Raw genomic sequence first — 23,320 nt, forward strand, 5'->3', positions numbered from 1 at the left:
TTGAGCCACTTTGGGGGATTTTGAGCCAAATTTTGTGGATTTTGAGCCACTATGAGGGATTTTGAGCCGGTTTTGGGGCTTTTAAGGAGATTTGAGGGGATTTTGAGGCAGATTTTGTGGATTTTGGGGCAGATTTTGTGGATTTTGAGGCAGATTTTGTGGATTTTGAGGCAGATTTTGTGGATTTTGGGGCAGATTCTGTGGATTTCCCAATGTTGTGTCTCTGTTTGTGCCCCCAGCCTGGGATGGTGACGCGATGCCGCGCACTCCGGCCTCCAGCGAGGAGGAGGAGGGGGGCCGAGGCTCCGAATACCCCGAGGGCGACTCGGATTCGGGGAGTTCCCGCGAGGGCCCCCCCGGAACCAACCCCGGACCCCCAAGAACCCCTCGGGGACCCCCGAGACCCCCCCCGGCCCCCGACGACGCCCATTTCAGCATGATGGTTTTCCGCATCGGCATCCCCGACCTGCACCAGACGGTGAGGAAATAACAGAAAAAAACCACCACGAAATTCACCCCAAAATGGGGAAATTCACCCCAAAAAAATCGGGAAATTTGCCTGAAAAAATTGGGAATTTCCCCCCAAAAAATTGGGAAATTTACCCCAAAAATGGGGAAATTTACCCCCAAAAAATTGGGAAATTTACCCCCAAAAATGGGGAAATTTACCCCAAAAAATCGGGAAATTCCCCCCAAAAATGGGGAAATTTACCCCAAAAAATCGGGAAATTTACCTGAAAAAATTGGGAATTTCCCCCCAAAAAATTGGGAAATTTACCCCAAAAATGGGGAAATTTACCCCCAAAAAATTGGGAAATTTACCCCCAAAAATGGGGAAATTTACCCCCAAAAAATCAGGAAAGGCACCCCCAAAAAATCGGGAAATTTACCTGAAAAAACTGGGAAATTCTCCCCAAAAAATTGGGAAATTTACCCCAAAAAATCTGGAAAGGCACCCCAAAAATGGGGAAATTTACCCCAAAAAATCGGGAAATTTACCTGAAAAAATTGGGAAATTTACCCCCAAAAAATAGGGAAATTTACCCCCAAAAAATTGGGAAATTTACCCCAAAAAAATCAGGAAAGGCACCCCCAAAAATGGGGAAATTTACCCCAAAAATGGGGAAATTTACCCCAAAAAATCGGGAAATTTACCCCCAAAAAATGGGGAAATTTACCCCAAAAAATTGGGAAAGGCAACCCCAAAAATGGGGAAATTTACCCCAAAATATCGGGAAATTTACCCCAAAAAATCGGGAAATTTACCTGAAAAAATTGGGAAATTTACCCCAAAAAATTGGGAAATTTACCCCCAAAAAATTGGGAAATTTACCCCAAAAAATTGGGAAATTTACCCCAAAAAATCGGGAAAGGCACCCCAAAAATGGGGAAATTTACCCCAAAAAATCGGGAAATTTACCTGAAAAAATTGGGAAATTTACCCCAAAAAAATAGGGAAATTTACCCCAAAAAATCGGGAAATTTACCTGAAAAAATTGGGAAATTCCCCCCAAAAATGGGGAAATTTACCCCCAAAAAATCAGGAAAGGCACCCCCAAAAATAGGGAAATTTACCCCAAAAAATTGGGAAATTTACCTGAAAAAATTGGGAAATTTACCCCCAAAAAATCGGGAAATTTACCCCAAAAAAATCAGGAAAGGCACCCCCAAAAATGGGGAAATTTACCCCAAAAAAATCAGGAAAGGCACCCCCAAAAATGGGGAAATTTACCCCAAAAAATCGGGAAATTTACCCCAAAAAATCGGGAAATTTACCCCAAAAAAATAGGGAAATTTACCCCAAAAAATCGGGAGAGGCACCCCCAAAAAATGGGGAAATTTACCCCCAAAAAATCGGGAAAGGCACCCCAAAAATGGGGAAATTTACCCCAAAAAATCAGGAAATTTACCTGAAAAAATTGGGAAATTTACCCCAAAAAAATAGGGAAATTTACCTGAAAAAATTGGGAAATTTACCCCAAAAAAATCAGGAAAGGCACCCCCAAAAATAGGGAAATTTACCCCAAAAAATCGGGAAAGGCACCACCAAAATATTGGGAAATTCCCCCCAAAAAGCGGGAAATTTACCCCCAAAAAATTGGGAAATTTACCCCAAAAAATCAGGAATTTCCCCCCCAAAAATTTGGGAAATTTCACCCCAAAAATAGAGAAAGGCACCCCAAAAAATTGGGAACTTTACCTTAAAAAATCAGGAGATTCCCCCCAAAAATTGGGGAAATTCTCCCCAAAAACTCGGGAAATTTACCCCAAAAAATTGGGAACTTTACCCCAAAAAATCAGGAGATTCCCCCCAAAAACTCGGGAAATTTACCCCAAAAAATTGGGAAATTTACCTGAAAAAATTGGGAAATTTACCCCAAAAAATAGGGAAATTTACCCCCAAAAATTTAGGAAATTTACCCCCAAAAAATCGGGAAAGGCACCACCAAAAATGGGGAAATTTACCCCAAAAAATCGGGAAATTTACCTGAAAAAATTGGGAAATTTACCTGAAAAAATTGGGAAATTTACCCCAAAAAATCGGGAAATTTACCTGAAAAAATTGGGAAATTTACCCCAAAAAAATAGGGAAATTTACCCCCAAAAAATTGGGAAATTTACCCCAAAAAAATCAGGAAAGGCACCCCCAAAAATGGGGAAATTCACCCCAAAAAATCGGGAAAGGCACCACTGAAATATTGGGAAATTCCCCCCAAAAATCGGGAAATTTACCCCAAAAAATCAGGAATTTCCCCCCCAAAAAAATCAGGAAATTTACCCCAAAAAATTGGGAAATTCCACCCAAAAAATCAGGAATTTCCCCCCCAAAAATTTGGGAAATTCCACCCCAAAAATAGAGAAAGGCACCCCCAATAAATTGGGAAATTCCCCCCAAAAAATCGGGAATTTCTCTTAAAAAATCGGGAAATTTACCACAAAAAATCAGGAAATTCACCTGAAAAAATAGGGAAATTCTCCCCAAAAAATCGGGAAAGGCACCCCCAAAATAGCTGGAAATTCCCCCCCAAAAATCGGGACATTTACCCCAAAAAAATCGGGAAATTTACCCCAAAAAATCAGGAAAGGCACCCCCAAAAATTTGGGAAATTCTCCCCGAAAAATTGGGAAAGGCACCCCCAAAAAATCAGGAATTTCTCTCCAAAAATCAGGAATTTCCCCCAAAAATTTGGGAAATTCACCCCAAAAAATCAGGAAATTCTCCCCAAAAAATCGGGAAATTCCACCCAAAAATTTGGGAAATTCTCCCCAGAATATCGGGAAAGGCACCCCCAAAAAATTGGGAAATTCTCCCCAAAAAAATTGGAAATTCCCCTCAAAAAATCGGGAAATTACCCCAAAATATCGGGAAATTCACCCCAAAAAATCAGGAAAGGCACCACCAAAATATTGGGAAATTCCCCCCAAAAATCGGGAAATTTACCCCAAAAAATTGGGAAATTTACCCCAAAAAATCAGGAATTTCCCCCCCAAAAATTGGGAAATTTACCCCAAAAAATTGGGAAATTTACCCCAAAAAATCAGGAATTTCCCCCCCAAAAATTTGGGAAATTCCACCCCAAAAATAGAGAAAGGCACCCCCAATAAATTGGGAAATTCCTCCCAAAAAATCAGGAATTTCTCTTAAAAAATCGGGAAATTTACCACAAAAAATCAGGAAATTCACCTGAAAAAATCAGGAAATTCTCCCCCAAAAATCGGGAAAGGCACCCCCAAAAAATGGGGAAATTTACCCCAAAAAATCAGGAATTTCCCCCCCAAAAATTGGGAAATTTACCCCAAAAAATTGGGAAATTCCACCCAAAAAATCAAGAATTTATCTTAAAAAATCGGGAAATTTACCACAAAAAATCAGGAAATTCACCCCAAAAATTGGGGAAATTCTCCCCCAAAAATCAGGAAATTTACCCCAAAAAATTGGGAAATTCCACCCAAAAAATCAGGAAATTCACCTGAAAAAATAGGGAAATTCTCCCCAAAAAATCGGGAAAGGCACCCCCAAAAATTTGGGAAATTCTCCCCAAAAATGGGGAAATTTACCCCCAAAAAAATCGGGAAATTTACCCCAAAAAATCAGGAAAGGCACCCCCAAAAATTTGGGAAATTCTCCCCAAAAAATCAGGAATTTCCCCCCAAAAAAATTGGGAACTTTGCCCCAAAAAATTGGGAAATTCCACCCAAAAATTTGGGAAATTCTCCCCAAAAAATCAGGAATTTCCCCCCAAAAAAATTGGGAACTTTGCCCCAAAAAATTGGGAAATTCCACCCAAAAATTTGGGAAATTCTCCCCAAAAAATCGGGAAATTCTCCCCAAAAAAATCAGGACATTTCCCCCAAAAACCAAAATAAAATTGGGGGGAAAAGGAAAAAAAATAGGGAAAAAATTAAAAAAAAAAAAATTGGGGAGTGTTGGAAAAAATTTGGGATTTTCCACCTTAAAAAATGGGAAATTCCCCCCAAAAAATCGGGAAATTCACCCCAAAAATTTGGGAAATTTACCCCCAAAAAATCAGGAAACTTACTCCAAAAAATTGGGAGATTCCCCCCAAAAATTTGGGAAATTCTCCCCAAAATTTGGGAAATTCTCCCCGAAAAATCAGGAAAGGCACCCCCAAAAAATCAGGAAATTCTACCCCAAAAAATCAAGAAATTCACCCCAAAAATTTGGGAAATTCTCCCCAAAAAAATCAGGAAATTCTCCCCAAAAAGCAAAAATAAATTGGGTGGGAAAAAAGAAAAAAAATTGGGAAAAAATTAAAAAAAAAAAATTGGGGAAGGATGGAAAAAAATTGGGGAAATGGTCTCAAAAAATCGGGAAATTCTCCCCAAAAAATCGGGAAATTCACCCGAAAAATTTGGGAAATTCTCCCCAAAAATTGGGAAATTCTCCCCAAAAATTTGGGAAATTCTTCCTAAAAAATCGGGAAATTCTTCCCAAAAAATCGGGAAATTCTCCCCAAAAAAATCAGGAAATTTTCCCCAAAAACCGAAATAAAATTGGGGGGAAAAGGAAAAAAAATTGGGAAAAAATTTTAAAAAAAAATTGGGGAGTGTTGGAAAAAATTTGGGATTTTCCACCTAAAAAAATGTGAAATTCCCCCCAAAAAATAGGGAAATTTACCCCCAAAAAATCGATAAATTCCCCCTCAAAAAATCAGGAAATTCTCCCCAAAAATCAGGAAATTCTCCCCAAAAATCAGGAAATTCTCCCCATAAAATTGGGAAATTCTCCCCATAAAATTGGGAAATTCCACCCAAAAAATCGGGAAATTCCCCCCAAAATTTGGGAAATTCTCCCCAAAATTTGGGAAATTCTCCCCAAAAAATCGGGAAATTCTCCCCAAAAATTTGGGAAATTTACCCCCAAAAAATCAGGAAACTTACTCCAAAAAATTGGGAGATTCCCCCCCAAAATTTGGGAAATTCTCCCCAAAATTTGGGAAATTCCACCCAAAAAATCGGGAAATTCTCCCCAAAAAAATCAGGAAATTTACCCCAAAAATTTGGGAAATTCTCCCCAAAAAATTGGGAAATTCTCCCCAAAAAATCAGGAAATTCTACCCCAAAAAATCAAGAAATTCACCCCAAAAATTTGGGAAATTCTCCCCAAAAAAATCAGGAAATTCTCCCCAAAAAGCAAAAATAAATTGGGTGGGAACAAAGAAAAAAAATTGGGAAAAAATTTAAAAAAAAAATTGGGGAAGGATGGAAAAAATTTGGGGAAATGGTCTCAAAAAATCAGGAAATTCTCCCCAAAAAATTGGGAAATTTACCCAAAAAAATTGGGAAATTCTCCCCAAAAAATCGAGAAAATCTCCCCAAAAAATCGGGAAATTCTCCCCAAAAGATCAGGAAATTCCCCCCAAAATTTGGGAAATTTTCCCCAAAAAATTGGGAAAAGCACCCCCAAAAAATCAGGAATTTCTCTCAAAAAATCAGGAAATTCCCCCCAAAAAATTGGGAACTTTGCCCCAAAAAATTGGGAAATTCACCCCAAAAAATCAGGAATTTCCCCCCAAAAATTTGGAAAATTCTCCCAAAAAAAATTGGGAAATTTTCCCCAAAAAAATCAGGAAATTTCCCCCAAAAACCAAAATAAAATTGGGGGGAAAAAGGAAAAAAAATTGGGAGAAAATTAAAAAAAAAAAAATTGGGGAGTGTTGGAAAAAATTTGGGATTTTCCACCTAAAAAAATGGGAAATTCCCCCCAAAAAATCGGGAAATTCACCCCAAAAAATCGGGAAATTTACCCCAAAAAATCGATAAATTCCCCCTCAAAAAATCAGGAAAGTCTCCCCAAAAATCAGGAAATTCTCCCCATAAAATTGGGAAATTCCACCCAAAAAATCGGGAAATTCTCCCCCAAAAAATCAGGAAATTTACCCCAAAAATTTGGGAAATTCTCCCCGAAAAATCGGGAAAGGCACCCCCAAAAAATCGGGAAATTCTCCCCAAAAAATTGGGAAATTCCCCCCAAAAATTTGGGAAATTCTCCCAAAAAAATTGGGAAATTCTCCCCAAAAAATCAGGAAATTCACCCAAAAAAATCAGGACTTTCTCTTGAATTCCCCAAAATCTTTGGGATTCCCATTTTTGGGCTCATCCCAGCATCATTTTGGGTCATTTTGGGTCATTTTGGGTCAATTTGGGGCCATTTCCTCACCCATTCATTCTCAAACTTGTGGATTTTTGGGTTCCCCTCACCCCAAAATTCCCAGGATTGAATTTTTGGGATTCCCCGGTCCCAAACCCCAAAAATGTTTGGGATTCCCATTTTCTACATCATCCCCGAGATTTTTTGGGTCATTTTGTGTAAATTTGGGGCAATTTTCTCACCTCAAAAAACCCAAATTTGGGGATTTTTGGGGTTTCCTCACCCCAAAATTCCCAGGATTGAATTTTTGGGATTCCCCCATCCCAAACTCCAAAAATCTTTGGGATTCCCATTTTTTGCATCATCCCAGGGTCATTTTGGGTCATTTTGAGTCAATTTGGGGCCATTTCTTCACTTGTGCATCCTCAACCTTGGGATTTTTTGGGTTCGCTCATCCCAAAATTCCCAGGATTGAATTTTTGGGATTCCCCCATCCTGAACTCCCAAAAATCTTTGGGATTCCCATTTTTGGCCTCATCCCAGCATCATTTTGGGTCATTTTGAGTCAATTTGGGGCCATTTCCTCACCCATTCACTCTGAACTTTGGGGATTTTTGTGTGTCCCTCACCCCAAAATTCCCGGGATTGAATTTTTGGGGTTCCCCCATCCTGAACTCCCCAAAATCTTTGGGATTCCCATTTTTGGGCTCATCCCAGCACCATTTGGAGTCAATTTGGGGCCATTTCCTCACCCATTCACTCTGAACTTTGGGGTTTTTTGGGTCCCCTCACCCCAAAATTCCCAGGATTGAATTTTGGGGATTCCCCCACCCTGAACCCCGTTTTTTTTCGGGATTTTCCCCCCCAGAAGTGCCTGCGTTTCGACCCGGGGGCGGCGGTGTGGGCGGCCAAGCAGCAGCTGCTGTGCGCGCTGACCGAGGGCCTCCACATCCTCAACTTCGGGGATTTTTTGAGTTCCCTCACCCCAAAATTCCCAGGATTGAATTTTTGGGGTTCTCCCATCCTGAACTCCCCAAAATCTTTGGGATTCCCATTTTTGGGCTCATTCCAGGGTCATTTTGGGTCATTTTGAGTCAATTTGAGGCCATTTCTTCCCTTGTGCATCCTCAACCTTGGGATTTTTTGAGTTCCCTCATCCCAAAATTCCCAGGATTGAATTTTTGGGGTTCCCCCATCCTGAACTCCCCAAAATCTTTGGGATTCCCATTTTTGGGCTCATCCCAGCACCATTTGGAGTCAATTTGGGGCCATTTCCTCACCCATCCACCCTCAAACCCGGGGATTTTTCCGCTTCCCCTCACCCCAAAATTCCCGGGATTGAATTTTGGGGATTCCCCCACCCTGAACCCCGTTTTTTTTCGGGATTCCCCCCCAGAAGTGCCTGCGTTTCGACCCGGGGGCGGCGGTGTGGGCGGCCAAGCAGCAGCTGCTGTGCGCGCTGACCGAGGGCCTCCACATCCTCAACTTCGGGGATTTTTTGGGTTCCCCTCACCCCAAAATTCCCAGGATTGAATTTTTGGGGTTCCCCCACCCTGAACTCCCCAAAATCTTTGGGATTCCCATTTTTGGGCTCATTCCAGGGTCATTTTGGGTCATTTTGAGTCAATTTGGGGCCATTTCCTCACCCACTCACCCTCAACCTTGGTGGTTTTTGGGTTTCCCTCATCCCAAAATTCCCAGGATTGAATTTTTGGGATTCCCCTGTCCCAAATCCCAAAAAATCTTTGGGATTCCCATTTTTTACATCATCCCCGAGATTTTTTGGGTCATTTTGTGTCAATTTGGGGCAATTTTCTCACCTCAAAAACCCCAAACTTGGGGATTTTTGGGGTTTCCTCACCCCAAAATTCCCAGGATTGAATTTTTGGGGTTCTCCCACCCTGAACTCCCCAAAATCTTTGGGATTCCCATCTTTGGGCTCATCCCAGCATCATTTTGGGTCAATTTGAGTCAATTTGGGGCCATTTCCTCACCCATTCACTCTGAACTTTGGGTTTTTTTGGGTTCCCCTCATCCCAAAATCCCCAGGATTGAATTTTTGGGGTTCTCCCACCCTGAACTCCCCAAAATCTTTGGGATTCCCATTTTTGGGCTCATCCCAGCATCATTTTGGGTCAATTTGGGGCCATTTCCTCACCCATTCACCCTCAACCTTGGTGTTTTTTGGGTTTCCCTCATCCTAAAATTCCCAGGATTGAATTTTTGGGGTTCCCCCATCCTGAACTCCAAAAATCTTTGGGATTCCCATTTTTGGGCTCATCCCAGCACCATTTTGAGTCAATTTGGGGCCATTTCCTCACCCATTCACCCTCAACCTTGGTGTTTTTTGGGTTTCCCTCATCCTAAAATTCCCAGGATTGAATTTTTGGGGTTCCCCCATCCTGAACTCCCCAAAATCTTTGGGATTCCCATTTTTGGGCTCATTCCAGGGTCATTTTGGGTCATTTTGAGTCAATTTGGGGCCATTTTCTCAGGTATCCACCCTCAAACCTGGGGATTTTTGGGTCCCCTCACCCCAAAATTCCCAGGATTGAATTTTTGGGGATTCCCCCACCCTGAACCCCGTTTTTTTTTCGGGATTTTCCCCCCCAGAAGTGCCTGCGTTTCGACCCGGGGGCGGCGGTGTGGGCGGCCAAGCAGCAGCTGCTGTGCGCGCTGACCGAGGGCCTCCACGACGGCCTCAACTACGGCCTCTTCCAGCCCGCGGCCGCCGGCCGCGACGCCAAATTCCTGGACGAGGAGCGGCCGCTCCGCGATTACCCCCAGAGCTTCGACCAGGGCGTGCCCTACCTGGAGGTGGGCGTGGTCACAGTGGGTGTGGTCTCTGGGGGCGTGGTCACCGTGGGAGTGGTCCTGTGGGCGTGGTCAGGGTGTGGGTGTGGTCCTGTGGTCGTGGTTTGGGTTTAGGGTGGGGTTTATGGGGGAGAATTTGGGTTAAAGTGGTAGATTTTGGGTGTCAAGTAGGCGTGGCCAGTTTTTGGGTGTGGTCCTGGGGCGTGGTCAATGTTTGGGTGTGGTCCTGGGGGGCGTGGTTTAGGTTTGGGGTGGGGTTTATGGGGAGAATTTGGGTTTAAAGTGGTGGATTTTAGGTTAAAATGATGCAGGGTGGGTGTGGCCAAGGTTTTGGTGTGGTCCTGAGGGCGTGGTCACTGGGTGTGGTCCTGGGGGGCGTGGTTTGGGGTTAGGATCGGGTTTATGAGGGAGAATTTGGGTTAAAATGGCAGATTTTGGGTTAAAATGGTGTTAAGTGGGCGTGGTCAGTGTTTGGGTGTGGTATATGGGGGCGTGGTCACCGTGGGCGTGGTCCTGTGGGCGTGGTCTCCATTTGGGGAGGGGTTTATGAAAGAGAATTTGGGTTAAAGTGGTGGATTTTAGGTTAAAATGATGCTGGGTGGGCGTGGCCAGGGTTTGGGTGTGGTCCTGGGGGCGTGGTCAGGGTTTGGGTGTGGTCCTGGTGGGCGTGGTCTCCATTTGGGGAGGGGTTTATGAGGGAGAATTTGGGTTAAAAAGGCAGATTTGGGGTTAAAATGGTGTTAAGTGGGCGTGGCCAAGGTTTGGGTGTGGTCCTGGGGGGCGTGGTTTGGGTTTAGGGTTTGGTTTATAAGTGAGAATTTGGGTTAAAATGGCAGATTTTGGGTTAAAATTATGCAGGGTGGGCGTGGCCAGGGTTTGGGTGTGGTCCTGGGGGCGTGGTCAAGGTTTGGGTGCGGTCCTGTGGGCGTGGTTTGGGTTTGGGGAGGGGTTTATGAGGGAGAATTTGGGTTAAAATGGTAGATTTTGGGTTAAAATGATGTTGGGTGGGCGTGGTCACGGTTTGGGTGTGGTCCTGTGGGCGTGGTTTGGGTTTGGGGAGGGGTTTCTGAGGGAGAATTTGGGTTAAAGTGGTGGATTTTGGGTGTCAAGTGGGCGTGGCCAGTTTTTGGGTGTGGTCCTGGGGCGTGGTCAAGATTTGGGTGTGGTTCTGTGGGCGTGGTCAGGTTTGGGGTGTGGTTCCTGGGGGCGTGGTTTGGGGTTAGGGTGGGGGTTATGAGGGAGAATTTGGGGAAAAGTGGCAGATTTTGGGTAAAAATGATGCTGGGTGGGCGTGGCCAGGGTTTGGGTGTGGTCCTGTGGGCGTGGTTTGGGGTTAGGGTGGGGTTTATGGGGGAGAATTTGGGGTAAAATGGCGGATTTTGAGTTAAAATGATGCTGGGTGGGCGTGGCCAGGGTTTGGGTGTGGTCCTGTGGTCGTGGTTTGGGTTTGGGGTGGGGTTTCTGAGGGAGAATTTGGGTTAAAGTGGTGGATTTTGGGTGTCAAGTGGGCGTGGCCAGTTTTTGGGTGTGGTCCTGGGGCGTGGTCAGGGTTTGGGTGTGGTCCTGGGGGTGTGGCCAAGGTTTGGGTGTGGTCCTGGGGGCGTGGTTTGGTGTTAGGGTGAGGTTTATAAGTGAGAATTTGGGTTAAAATGGCTGATTTTGGGTTAAAATAATGCGTGGTGGGCGTGGCCAGGGTTTGGGTGTGGTCCTGTGGGTGTGGTCACCGTGGGAGTGGTCCCTGGGGGGCGTGGTTTGGGTTTGGGGTGGGGTTTATGAGGGAGAATTTGGGTTAAAATGGCAGATTTTGGGTTAAAATGATGCTGGGTGGGCGTGGCCAGGGTTTGGGTGTGGTCCTGTGGGCGTGGCCAGGGTTTGGGTGTGGTCCAGTGGGCGTGGCCAGGGTTTGGGTGTGGTCCTGGGGGCGTGGTTTGGGTTTAGGGTGGGGTTTATGGGGGACAATTTGGGTTAAAGTGGTGGATTTTGGGTGTCAAGTGGGCGTGGCCAGTTTTTGGGTGTGGTCCTGGGGCGTGGTCACCGTGGGAGTGGTCTCTGGGGGCGTGGTTTGGGTTTAGGGTGGGGTTTATGGGGGAGAATTTGGGTTAAAATGGCAGATTTGGGGTTAAAATGATGCTGGGTGGGCGTGGTCACCGTGGGAGTGGTCCTGGGGGCGTGGTTTAGGTTTGGGGTGGGGTTTATGGGGGACAATTTGGGTTAAAGTGGTGAATTTTGGGCTAAAATGATGCTGGGTGGGCGTGGCCAAGGTTTGGGTGTGGTCCTGGGGGGCGTGGTTTGGGGTTAGGGTGGGGTTTATAAGTGAGAATTTGGGTTAAAGTGGCAGATTTTGGGTTAAAATGATGTTGGGTGGGCGTGGCCAGGGTTTGGGTGTGGTCATGTGGGCGTGGCCAGGGTTTGGGTGTGGTCCTGTGGGCGTGGTTTGGGTTTGGGGTGGGGTTTATGAGGGAGAATTTGGGTTAAAGTGGTAGATTTTGGGTGTCAAGTGGGCGTGGCCAGTTTTGGGGTGTGGTCCTGAGGGTGTGGCCATCGTGGGTGTGGTCCTGTGGGCGTGGCCAGGTTTTGGGTGTGGCCCTGTGGGCGTGGTCACCGCGGGTGTGGTCTCTGGGGGGCGTGGTTTGGGGTTAGGGTGGGGTTTATGTGGGACAATTTGGGTTAAAGTGGAGGATTTTGGGTTAAAATATTGCTGGGTGGGCGTGGCCAAGGTTTGGGTGTGGTCCTGTGGGCGTGGCCAAGGTTTTGGGTGTGGTCCCATGGGCGTGGCCACGGTGGGCGTGGCCACGGCTGTGACATAAATTAGGGGAGGGGCCAAAGAGGGAAAATTTGGGGGAAAAAGAGGCGGAATTGGGGCACGGCCAGAAAGGGGCGGGGCTTGGATGAGCGTGTCCCTTGGGTGGGCGTGGCTTAGGACAGTTTTGGGGCGTGTCCCTTGGGTGGGCGTGGCTTGGGACAGGTTTAGGGTGTGGCCAGCAGGGTGGGCGTGGCTTAGGGTGGCTCCATGTTATTTCCCACGGGGTGGGCGTGGCTTAGGGTGGCTCCATGTTATTTCCCACGGGGTGGGCGTGGGCAGGGCAGGGCGGGGGGCGTGTCCCCCGCTGGTGGGGGGGCGTGGCCTCGGTGCTGACCCCGCCCCCAGTTCCGGTACAAGACCCGGGTGTACAAACAAACCAACCTGGACGAGAAGCAGCTGGCCAAGCTCCACACCAAGGTGGGTGGGACACGCCCCCTCCGCCCTGGCCACGCCCCCTCCACCTCCCGACCACGCCCCGATTCCCTGGACCCCCCACCCCCACCCTGGCCACGCCCCCTCTGCCTCCAGACCACACCCCGATTCCTTGACCACGCCCCCAGTTCACTGGCCACGCCCCCTCAGCCTCCAGACCACGTCCCCCCATTCTTGACCACGCCCTGAATCCCTGACCACGCCCCCTCCACCCTGGCCACGCCCCCTCAGCCTCCCGACCACGCCCGTCCCGTTCTTGACCACGCCCTGATTCCCTGGCCATGCCCCCTCTGCTCTGGCCACGCCCCCTCAGCCTCCAGACCACGCCCCAGTTCCTTGACCACGCCCTGATTCCCTGGCCACGCCCCCTCTGCTCTGGCCACGCCCCCTCAGCCCCCAGACCATGCCCCTCCCATTCTTGGCCACGCCCTGATTCCCTGGCCATGCCCCCTCCGCCCTGGCCACGCCCCCTCAGCCTCCAGACCACGCCCCTCCTGTTCTTTACCACGCCCTGAATCCCTGACCACGCCCCCTCTGCTCTGGTCACGCCCCCTCAGCATCCTGACCACGCCCCCTCCCGTTCTTGACCACGCCCCCTCCATCCTGGCCACGCCCCCTCATCCCCCAGACCACGCCCCTCCTGATCTTGACCACGCCCCGATTTCCTGGCCACGCCCCCTCCTCACTCTGGCCATGCCCCCTTTCCCCACGGAAGTGGCCACGCCCCCCGTGGCTCTGGCCACGCCCTCATGTGGGCCACGCCCCTTCTGGTCATTGGCCACGCCCCCTCCCGCTTGGATTCTCTGGCCACGCCCTTTTGTAGTGGCCACGCCCCTTTTGGGGCTTTGGCCACCCCCCTCACGTGATGGCTCCGCCCCTTTGTCTTTTGGCCACGCCCCTTTCCTGCCAGGCCACACCCCCCAGCCTGCCTGGCCCCGCCCCTCCCTGGAGTCCCTGGGTGTCCCCAATGTCCCCGATGTCCCCAATGTCCCCGATGTCCCAAATGTCCCCCTGATGTCCCCGATGTCCCCAATGTCCCCAGTGTCCCCGATGTCCCCAATGTCCCCCCAATGTCCCTGATGTCCCTGATGTCCCCCCTGACCCCCCGATGTCCCCCCAATGTCCCCCTGATGTCCCCAATGTCCCCCTGATGTCCCCGGTGTCCCCAGACGGGGCTGCGGAAGTTTCTGGACTACGTCCAGCACGGCTCGGCGGAGAAGGTGGCGCGGCTGCTGGAGCGGGGGCTGGACCCCAACTACCACGACTCGGACTCGGGGGGTGAGACCCCCAAAAAACACCCCCAGGAACCCCAAAAATACCCCCGCGACCCCCAAAAACACCCCTGGGACCCCAAAAACACCCCCACGACCCCCAAAAACACCCTCGGGACACCCAAAAATACTCCTGGGACCCCCAAAAACACCCCTGGGACCCCCAAAAACAGCCCTGGGACCCCCAAAAACACCCCTGGGACCCCCAAAAACAGCCCTGGGACCCCCAAAAACACCCCCGGAACCCCCAAAAACAGCCCTGGGACCCCCAAAAACAGCCCTGGGACCCCCAAAAACACCCCCGGGACACCCAAAAATACCGCAGGAACCCCAAAAATACCTCGAGACCCCCAAAAACAGCCCTGGAACCCCAAAAATACCCCTGGGACCCCCAAAAACACCCCCGGGACCCCCAAAAACACCCTGGGACCCCCAAAAACACCCCCGGGACCCCCAAAAACACCCCCAGGAACCCCAAAAACACCCTGGGACCCCCAAAAAACACCCTGGGAACCCCAAATTCCCAGGCACGCCCCCCCAGATCCTCAGGGACACCCCCAATGTCCCCACAATGTCCCCAAATGTCCCCAAATGTCCCCAACCTCCCCCAATGTCCCCAGAGGTCCCCAAATCCCCCCAGATGTCCCAAATGTCCCCCCAATGTCCCCAAAACCCCTCAATGCCCCCAATGTCCCCGATGTCCCCGATGCCGTCCCCGTGTCCCCATTGCCATCCCCGATGTCCCCAATGTCACCATGTCCCCAACCCCGTCCCAATGTCCCCAATGTCCCCAACGCCATCCCTGTGTCCCCAATGTCCCCATCACTGTCCTCAATGTCCCCATCACCATCCCCAATGTCCCCAACTCTGTCCCCGCTGTCCCCAAACGTGTCCCCAATGTCCCCAACACCATCCCCGATGTCCCCAACGCCATCCCTGTGTCCCCAATGTCCCCATCACTGTCCCCAATGTCCCCAATGTCCCCAATGTCCCCATCACCATCCCCAATGTCCCCATCACCATCCCCAATGTCCCCAACGCCATCCCTGTGTCCCCAATGTCCCCATCACTGTCCCCAATGTCCCCAATGTCCCCAACACCATCCCCCATGTCCCCAACACCATCTCCAATGTCCCCAATGTCCCCATCACTGTCCCCAATGTCCCCAACACCATCCCCCATGTCCCCAACGCCATCCTCAACGTCCTCAATGTCCTCAACACCATCCCCCATGTCCCCAACTCTGTCCCTGTGTCCCCAACTCTGTCTCCAATGTCCCCAACTGTGTCCCCGATGTCCCCAACGCCATCCCTGCGTCCCCAATGTCCCCATCGCTATCTCAATGTCCCCAACACCATCCCCAATGTCCCCATCGCCATCCCCGATGTCCCCAACTCCATCCCCGATGTCCCCAACGCCATCCGTGTCCCCAATGTCCCCATCACTGTCCTCAATGTCCCCAACACCTTCCCCAATGTCCCCAACTCTGTCCCCGCTGTCCCCAAACGTGTCCCCAATGTCCCCAACACCATCCCCAATGTCCCCAACACCATCCCCGATGTCCCCTACGCCACTCTTGTGTCCCCAATGTCCCCATCACTGCCCTCAATGTCCCCAATGTCCCCAATGTCCCCATCACTGTCCTCAATGTCCTCATCACCATCCCCAATGTCCCCAACACCATCCCCAATGTCCCCAACTCCATCCCCAATGTCCCCAACGCCATCCCTGTATCCCCAATGTCCCCATCACCGTCCCCCATGTCCCCAACTCTGTCCCCAATGTCCCCATCACTGTCCCCAATGTCCCCAATGTCCCAAATGTCCCCATCACTGTCCCCAATGTCCCCAACCATGTCCCAAATGTCCCCAACTCTGTCCCCAATGTCCCCAATGTCCCAAATGTCCCCATCACCATCCCCAATGTCCCCAACCATGTCCCCAACTCTGTCCCCAATGTCCCCAACTCTGTCCCCCATGTCCCAAATGTCCCCATCGCTATCCTGATGTCCCCAACGCTGTCCCCAATGTACCCAGCTCTGTCCCTGTGTCCCCATCGCTATCTCCAATGTCCCCAACACCATCCCTGTGTCCTCATCACTGTCCCCAATGTCCCCAACTCTGTCCCCGTGTCCCCATTGCCATCCCAATGTCCCCAATGTCCCCAACCGTGTCCCCGATGTCCTCAATGTCCCAAATGCCCCCATCACCATCCCCAATGTCCCCAACACCGTCCGCAATGTCCCCATCACTGTCCCCAATGTCCCCAACACCATCCCCGATGTCCCCAATGTCACCGTGTCCCCAACACCTTCCCAATGTCCCCAGTGTTATCCCTGATGTCCCCAACACTGTCCCGACGTCCCCAATGCCATCCCTGTGTCCCCAATGTCCCCATCACTGTCCTCAATGTCCCCAATGTCCCCAATGTCCCCATCACTGTCCCCAATGTCCCCAACCATGTCGCCAATGTCCCCAACTCTGTCCCCAATGTCCCCATCACTGTCCCCAATGTCCCCAACACCATCCCCGATGTCCCCAACGCCATCCCTGTGTCCCCAATGTCCCCATCACTGCCCTCAATGTCCCCAATGTCCCAAATGTCCTCATCGCCATCCCCAGTGTCCCCAACCATGTCCCCGCTGTCCCCAACTCTGTCCCCAATGTCCCCAATGTCCCCATCACTGCCCTCAATGTCCCCAATGTCCCCAATGTCCCCAATGTCCCAAATGTCCCCATCACTGTCCCCAATGTCGCCAATGTCCCCATCACTGTCCCCGCTGTCCCCGACGGTGTCCCCGCTGTCCCCAGAGACGCCGCTGACGCTGGCGGCGCAGCGCGAGGGCCCAGGTGAGGTCGAGATCATCCGGCTGCTCTGCCTGGGCGGGGCTCACCTGGATTTCCGCGCCCGCGACGGAGCCACGGCGCTGCACCGGGCGGTGTGCACGCGGCGGTACCCGGCACTGCTGGTGAGACACCTGGGGACACCTGGGGACACCTGGGGACACCTGGGGACACCTGGGGACACACCTGGGGACACCTGGGGACACCTGGGGACAGCTGGGGACACCTGGGGACACGGGGGGACAGGGGGATGGCGCTGCACCGGGCGGTGTGCACGCGGCGGTACCCGGCACTGCTGGTGAGACACCTGGGGACACCTGGGGACACCTGGGGACAGCTGGGGACACCTGGGGACACCTGGGGACACACCTGGGGACACACCTGGGGACACACCTGGGGACACCTGGGGACACAGGGGGACAGGGGGAGGGCGCTGCACCGGGCGGTGTGCACGCGGCGGTACCCGGCACTGCTGGTGAGACACCTGGGGACACCTGGGGACAGTTGGGGACACCTGGGGACAGCTGGGGACACCTGGGGACAGTTGGGGACACCTGGGGACACACCTGGGGACAGCTGGGGACACCTGGGGACACCTGGGGACAGCTGGGGACACCTGGGGACACCTGGGGACACGGGGGGACAGGGGGATGGCGCTGCACCGGGCGGTGTGCACGCGGCGGTACCCGGCACTGCTGGTGAGACACCTGGGGACACCTGGGGACACCTGGGGACAGCTGGGGACAGCTGGGGACACCTGGGGACACACCTGGGGACACCTGGGGACACCTGGGGACAGCTGGGGACACCTGGGGACACACCTGGGGACAGCTGGGGACAGCTGGACACACCTGGGGACACACCTGGGGACACCTGGGGACATGGGGGGACAGGGGGATGGCGCTGCACCGGGCGGTGTGCACGCGGCGGTACCCGGCACTGCTGGTGAGACACCTGGGGACACACCTGGGGACACCTGGACACACCTGGGGACACCTGGGGACACCTGGGGACACCTGGGGACACAGGGGGACACACCTGGGGACAGCTGGGGACAGCTGGGGACACCTGGGGACACACCTGGGGACACGGGGGGACAGCTGGGGACACCTGGACACACCTGGGGACAGCTGGAGACACACCTGGGGACACCTGGGGACAGCTGGGGACACCTGGACACACCTGGGGACACACCTGGGGACAGCTGGGGACACCTGGACACACCTGGGGACACACCTGGGGACACCTGGACACACCTGGGGACACACCTGGGGACAGCTGGGGACAGCTGGGGACACACCTGGGGACACCTGGGGACACCTGGGGACACACCTGGGGACACCTGGACACACCTGGGGACAGCTGGGGACACCCACAGAGCAGAGGGGACACGGGGGTGCCATGGAGGGGTCTGGGGGTGTCACGGGGGGGTCCCAAGGGTGTCACCGGTGTCACCCGCAGGGGCTGCTGGACCTGGAGGGGTCCCCAAATAAAGGGGGTGACACCCTGGGGGTGACACTGGGGGTCTGAGGGTGTCACAGGGGGTCTGGGGGTGACACTGGGGGTCCCAGGGGTGTCCCAAGGGTGTCACCGGTGTCACCCGCAGGGGCTGCTGGAGCTGGGAGGGTCCCCAAATAAACGGGGTGACACCCTGGGGGTGACACAGGGGGTCCTGGGGTGTCACTGGGGGGTCTGGGGGTGACACTGGGGATCCCAGGGGTGTCCCAAGGGTGTCACCGGTGTCACCCGCAGGGGCTGCTGGAGCTGGGACGGTCCCCAAATAAAGGGGGTGACACTCTGGGGGTGTCACAGGGGGTCTGGGGGGCGTCACTGGGGATCCCAGGGGTGTCCCAAGGGTGTCACCGGTGTCACCCGCAGGCGCTGCTGGACCTGGGGGGGTCCCCGAACTACAAGGACCGTCGGGGCCTGACCCCCCTGTACCACACGGCCATGGTGGGGGGGGACCCGCGGTGCTGCGAGCTGCTGCTCTACAACCGCGCGCACATCGGCACGGCTGACGAGAACGGCTGGCAGGAGATACACCAGGTGACAGCCCTGTCACCGTGTCATTGTCACCGTGTCACTGTGTCACTGTGTCACCCTGTCATTGTCACCATGTCATTGTGTCACCCCATTATCATGTTATACCATCACTGTATGACATCATCACCGTGTGACATCATCACCGTGTGATATCGGCACGGCTGACGAGAACGGCTGGCAGGAGATACACCAGGTGACAGCTGTGTCACCATCACCGTGTCATTGTCACCGTGTCACTGTGTCACTGTGTCACTGTGTCACCCCATTATCCCGTTATACCACCCCTGTGTGACATCATCACCATGTGACATCGGCATGGCTGATGAGAACGGCTGGCAGGAGATACACCAGGTGACAGCTGTGTCACCGTCACCGTGTCATTGTCACCGTGTCACTGTGTCACCCCATTATCACGTTATACCATCACTGTATGACATCATCACCGTGTGACATCATCACCGTGTGACATCGGCACGGCTGACGAGAACGGCTGTCAGGAGATACACCAGGTGACAGCCCTGTCACCGTGTCATTGTCACCGTGTCATTGTCACCGTGTCATTGTGTCACCCCATTATCACGTTATCCCATTATACCATCACTGTATGACATCATCACCGTGTGACATCATCACCGTGTGACATCGGCACAGCTGACGAGAACGGCTGGCAGGAGATACACCAGGTGACAGCCCTGTCACCATGTCATTGTCACCGTGTCATTGTCACCGTCACTGTGTCACTGTGTCACCCCATTATCCCGTTATCCCATCCCTGTGTGACATCATCACTGTGTGACATCATCACTGTGTGACATCATCACCATGTGACATCGGCATGGCTGACGAGAACGGCTGGCAGGAGATACACCAGGTGACAGCTGTGTCACTGTGTCACCGTGTCATTGTCACCGTGTCATTGTCACCGTGTCACCGTGTCACCGTGTCACTGTGTCACCGTGTCACCGTGTCACTGTGTCACCCCATTATCCTGTTATACCATCACTGTGTGACATCATCACCGTGTGACATCATCACCGTGTGACATCGGCACGGCTGACGAGAACGGCTGGCAGGAGATACACCAGGTGACAGCCCTGTCACCGTGTCATTGTCACCGTGTCACCGTGTCACTGTGTCACCCCATTATCCCGTTATACCATCACTGTATGACATCATCCCTGTGTGACATCATCACCGTGTGACATCATCACCGTGTGACATCGGCATGGCTGACGAGAACGGCTGGCAGGAGATACACCAGGTGACAGCCCTGTCACCGTGTCATTGTCACCGTGTCATTGTCACCGTGTCACTGTGTCACCCCATTATCCCGTTATACCATCCCTGTGTGACATCATCACCGTGTGACATCATCACTGTGTGACATTGGCACGGCTGACGAGAACGGCTGTCAGGAGATACACCAGGTGACAGCCCTGTCACCGTGTCATTGTCACCGTGTCACCGTGTCACTGTGTCACCCCATTATCCCGTTATACCATCACTGTATGACATCATCCCTGTGTGACATCATCACCGTGTGACATCATCACCGTGTGACATCGGCATGGCTGACGAGAACGGCTGGCAGGAGATACACCAGGTGACAGCCCTGTCACCGTGTCATTGTCACCGTGTCACTGTGTCACCCCATTATCCTGTTATACCATCCCTGTGTGACATCATCACAGTGTGACATCATCACCGTGTGACATCATCACCATGTGACATCATCACTGTGTGACATCGGCATGGCTGACGAGAACGGCTGGCAGGAGATACACCAGGTGACAGCCCTGTCACCGTGTCATTGTCACCGTGTCACCGTGTCACCGTGTCACTGTGTCACTCCATTATCCTGTTATACCATCCCTGTGTGACATCATCACTGTGTGACATCGGCATGGCTGACGAGAACGGCTGGCAGGAGATACACCAGGTGACAGCCCTGTCACCGTGTCACCGTGTCACTGTGTCACCCTGTCATTGTCACCGTGTCATTGTCACCATGTCACTGTGTCACCCTGTACAAATTGCCACATTGTCACTGTCACGTTGTGACTGTGTCACCCAATCCTGCTGTCACCGTGCCAGCCTGTCACCATGTCACATTGTCACCATGTCACATTGTCACCGTGTCATATTGTCACCGTGTCACCATGACAGCCTGTCACCGTCTCACATTGTCACCGTCTCACATTGTCACCATGTCACCATGTCACATTGTCACCGTCTCACATTGTCACCGTCTCACATTGTCACCGTCTCACATTGTCACCATGTCACATTGTCACCGTCTCACACTGTCACCGTGTCACCGTGTCACATTGTCACCGTGTCACCGTGACAGCCTGTCAATGTCTCACATTGTCACTGTCTCACACTGTCACCGTGTCACCATGTCACATTGTCACTGTCTCACATTGTCACTGTCTCACATTGTCACCATCTCACATTGTCACCGTGTCACCGTGTCACATTGTCACTGTCTCACATTGTCACTGTCTCACATTGTCACCATCTCACATTGTCACCGTGTCACCGTGTCACACTGTCACCGTGTCACACTGTCACCGTGTCACCGTGACAGCCTGTCAACGTCTCACTGCCATCACCGCGCCCGTGTCAGATGTCACCGTGTCACTGCCATGTCACTGTGTCACTCTGCCATGTCACCGTGTCACTCTGCCATGTCACCGTGTCACCCCACCAGCCACATCCCCGAATGTCCCCAAATCCCCCCAATGTCCCCAACACCCCCAAGGTCCCAAATGTCCCCAATGTCCCCAAGGTCCCAGCTGTCCCCCCATCCCCAGATGTCCCAAATGTCCCCAATGTCCCCAAGGTCCCAGATGTCCCAATGTCCCCAATGTCCCCAAGGTCCCAGCTGTCCCCCCATCCCCAGATGTCCCCAATGTCCCCAATATGTCCCCAGTTCCCCCTGGATGTCCCCACTGTCCCTGCTGTCCTCACTGTCCCAAATTTCCCCCGATGTCCCGGGATGTCCCCAGTGTCCCCAATGTCCCCCCAATGTCCCCAGTGTCCCCAATGTCCCCAGTCCCGTCAATGTCCTCAATGTCCCCCCAATGTCCCCATTGTCCCAAATGTCTCCAATGTCCCAAATGTCCTCTGCTGTCCCCAATGTCCCCAATGTTCCCCCAATGTCCCAAATCTCCCCACTGTCCCCAATGTCCCCAGTGCTCCCATTGTCCCCAATGTCCCCAATGTCCCCATTGTCCCCAATGACCCCAATGTCCCAAATATCCCCAATCCCCCCAATGTCCCCAATCCCCCCACTGTCCCCACTGTCCCCCCAATGTCCCCCCAATGTCCCCAGTGTCCCCAATGTCCCCAATGTCCCCAGTGTCCCCAATCCCCCCACTGTCCCCAATGTCCCCAGGCGTGCCAGCACGGCCACTCGCAGCACTTGGAGCATGACCCACTGTCCCCAATGTCCCCTCAATGTCCCCTCTGATGTCCCCAGTGTCCCCAATGTCCCCCCAATGTCCCCAATGTCCCCCCAATGTCCCAAATGTCCCCCCAATGTCCCAAATGTCCCCAATGTCCCCAATGTCCCCAATGTCCCCCCAAATGTCCCAAATGTCCTCTGCTGTCCCCAATGTCCCCAATGTCCCCCCAATGTCTCAAATATCCCAAATCCCCCCAATGTCCCCAATGTCCCCATTGTCCCCAATGTCCCAAATATCCCCAATGTCCCCATTGTCCCCACTGTCCCCACTGTCCCCACTGTCCCCAATGTCCCCACTGTCCCCACTGTCCCCTCTGCTGTCCCCAATCCCCCCACTGTCCCCAATGTCCCCTCTGATGTCCCCGCTGTCCCCAGGTGTGCCAGCATGGCCACTCGCAGCACTTGGAGCAAGACCCACTGTCCCCAATGTCCCCCCAATGTCCCCAATGTCCCCCCAATGTCCCCAGTGTCCCCAATGTCCCCATTGTCCCCAATCCCCCCACTGTCCCCAATGTCCCCTCTGATGTCCCCAATGTCCCCTCTGATGTCCCCAATGTCCCCTCTGCTGTCCCCACTGTCCCCAGGCGTGCCAGCACGGCCACTCGCAGCACTTGGAGCATTTGCTGTTCTACGGGGCCGAGGCGGCGGCGCAGAACGCGTCCGGCAACACCGCGCTGCACATCTGCGCCCTCTACAACAAGGTGGGGACATTGGGGACATTGGGGACATTGGGGACATTGGGGACATCGGGGACATTGGGGACATTGGGGACAATGGGGACCATGGGGACATTGGGGACAATGGGGACATCGGGGACATTGGGGACATTGGGGACACTGGGGACATTGGGGACATTGGGGACACTGGGGACATTGGGGATATTGGGGACAATGGAGACATTGGGGATATTTGGGGACATCTGGGGACGTTGGGGACATTGGGGACAATGGGGACATTGGGGACATTGGGGACATTGGGGCACAGAACGCGTCCGGCAACACCGCGCTGCACATCTGCGCCCTCTACAACAAG

General features: G+C 52.5%; 1 protein-coding gene across 1 annotated transcript in view; it reads left to right on the forward strand.

Moving 5' to 3' along the window:
* Positions 1-256: 256 nt before the first annotated feature.
* LOC131573971 (SH3 and multiple ankyrin repeat domains protein 1-like) overlaps positions 257-23,320 on the forward strand; it is a gene marked incomplete at its 3' end in the record, with an annotated part of 58,200 nt that continues 35,136 nt past the window's right edge. Inside the window, exons 1-7 of the mRNA XM_058828323.1 lie at positions 257-478; positions 9,227-9,430; positions 12,576-12,647; positions 13,832-13,940; positions 16,744-16,901; positions 18,655-18,822; positions 22,873-22,989. Of these exons, the coding sequence (XP_058684306.1) occupies positions 257-478; positions 9,227-9,430; positions 12,576-12,647; positions 13,832-13,940; positions 16,744-16,901; positions 18,655-18,822; positions 22,873-22,989 (1,050 nt within the window). The remainder of the gene's footprint in view (positions 479-9,226; positions 9,431-12,575; positions 12,648-13,831; positions 13,941-16,743; positions 16,902-18,654; positions 18,823-22,872; positions 22,990-23,320) is intronic.

Source organism: Poecile atricapillus (genome assembly GCF_030490865.1).
Source record: "Poecile atricapillus isolate bPoeAtr1 chromosome 30 unlocalized genomic scaffold, bPoeAtr1.hap1 SUPER_30_unloc_2, whole genome shotgun sequence".
In the NCBI taxonomy this organism is placed as follows: domain Eukaryota; kingdom Metazoa; phylum Chordata; class Aves; order Passeriformes; family Paridae; genus Poecile; species Poecile atricapillus.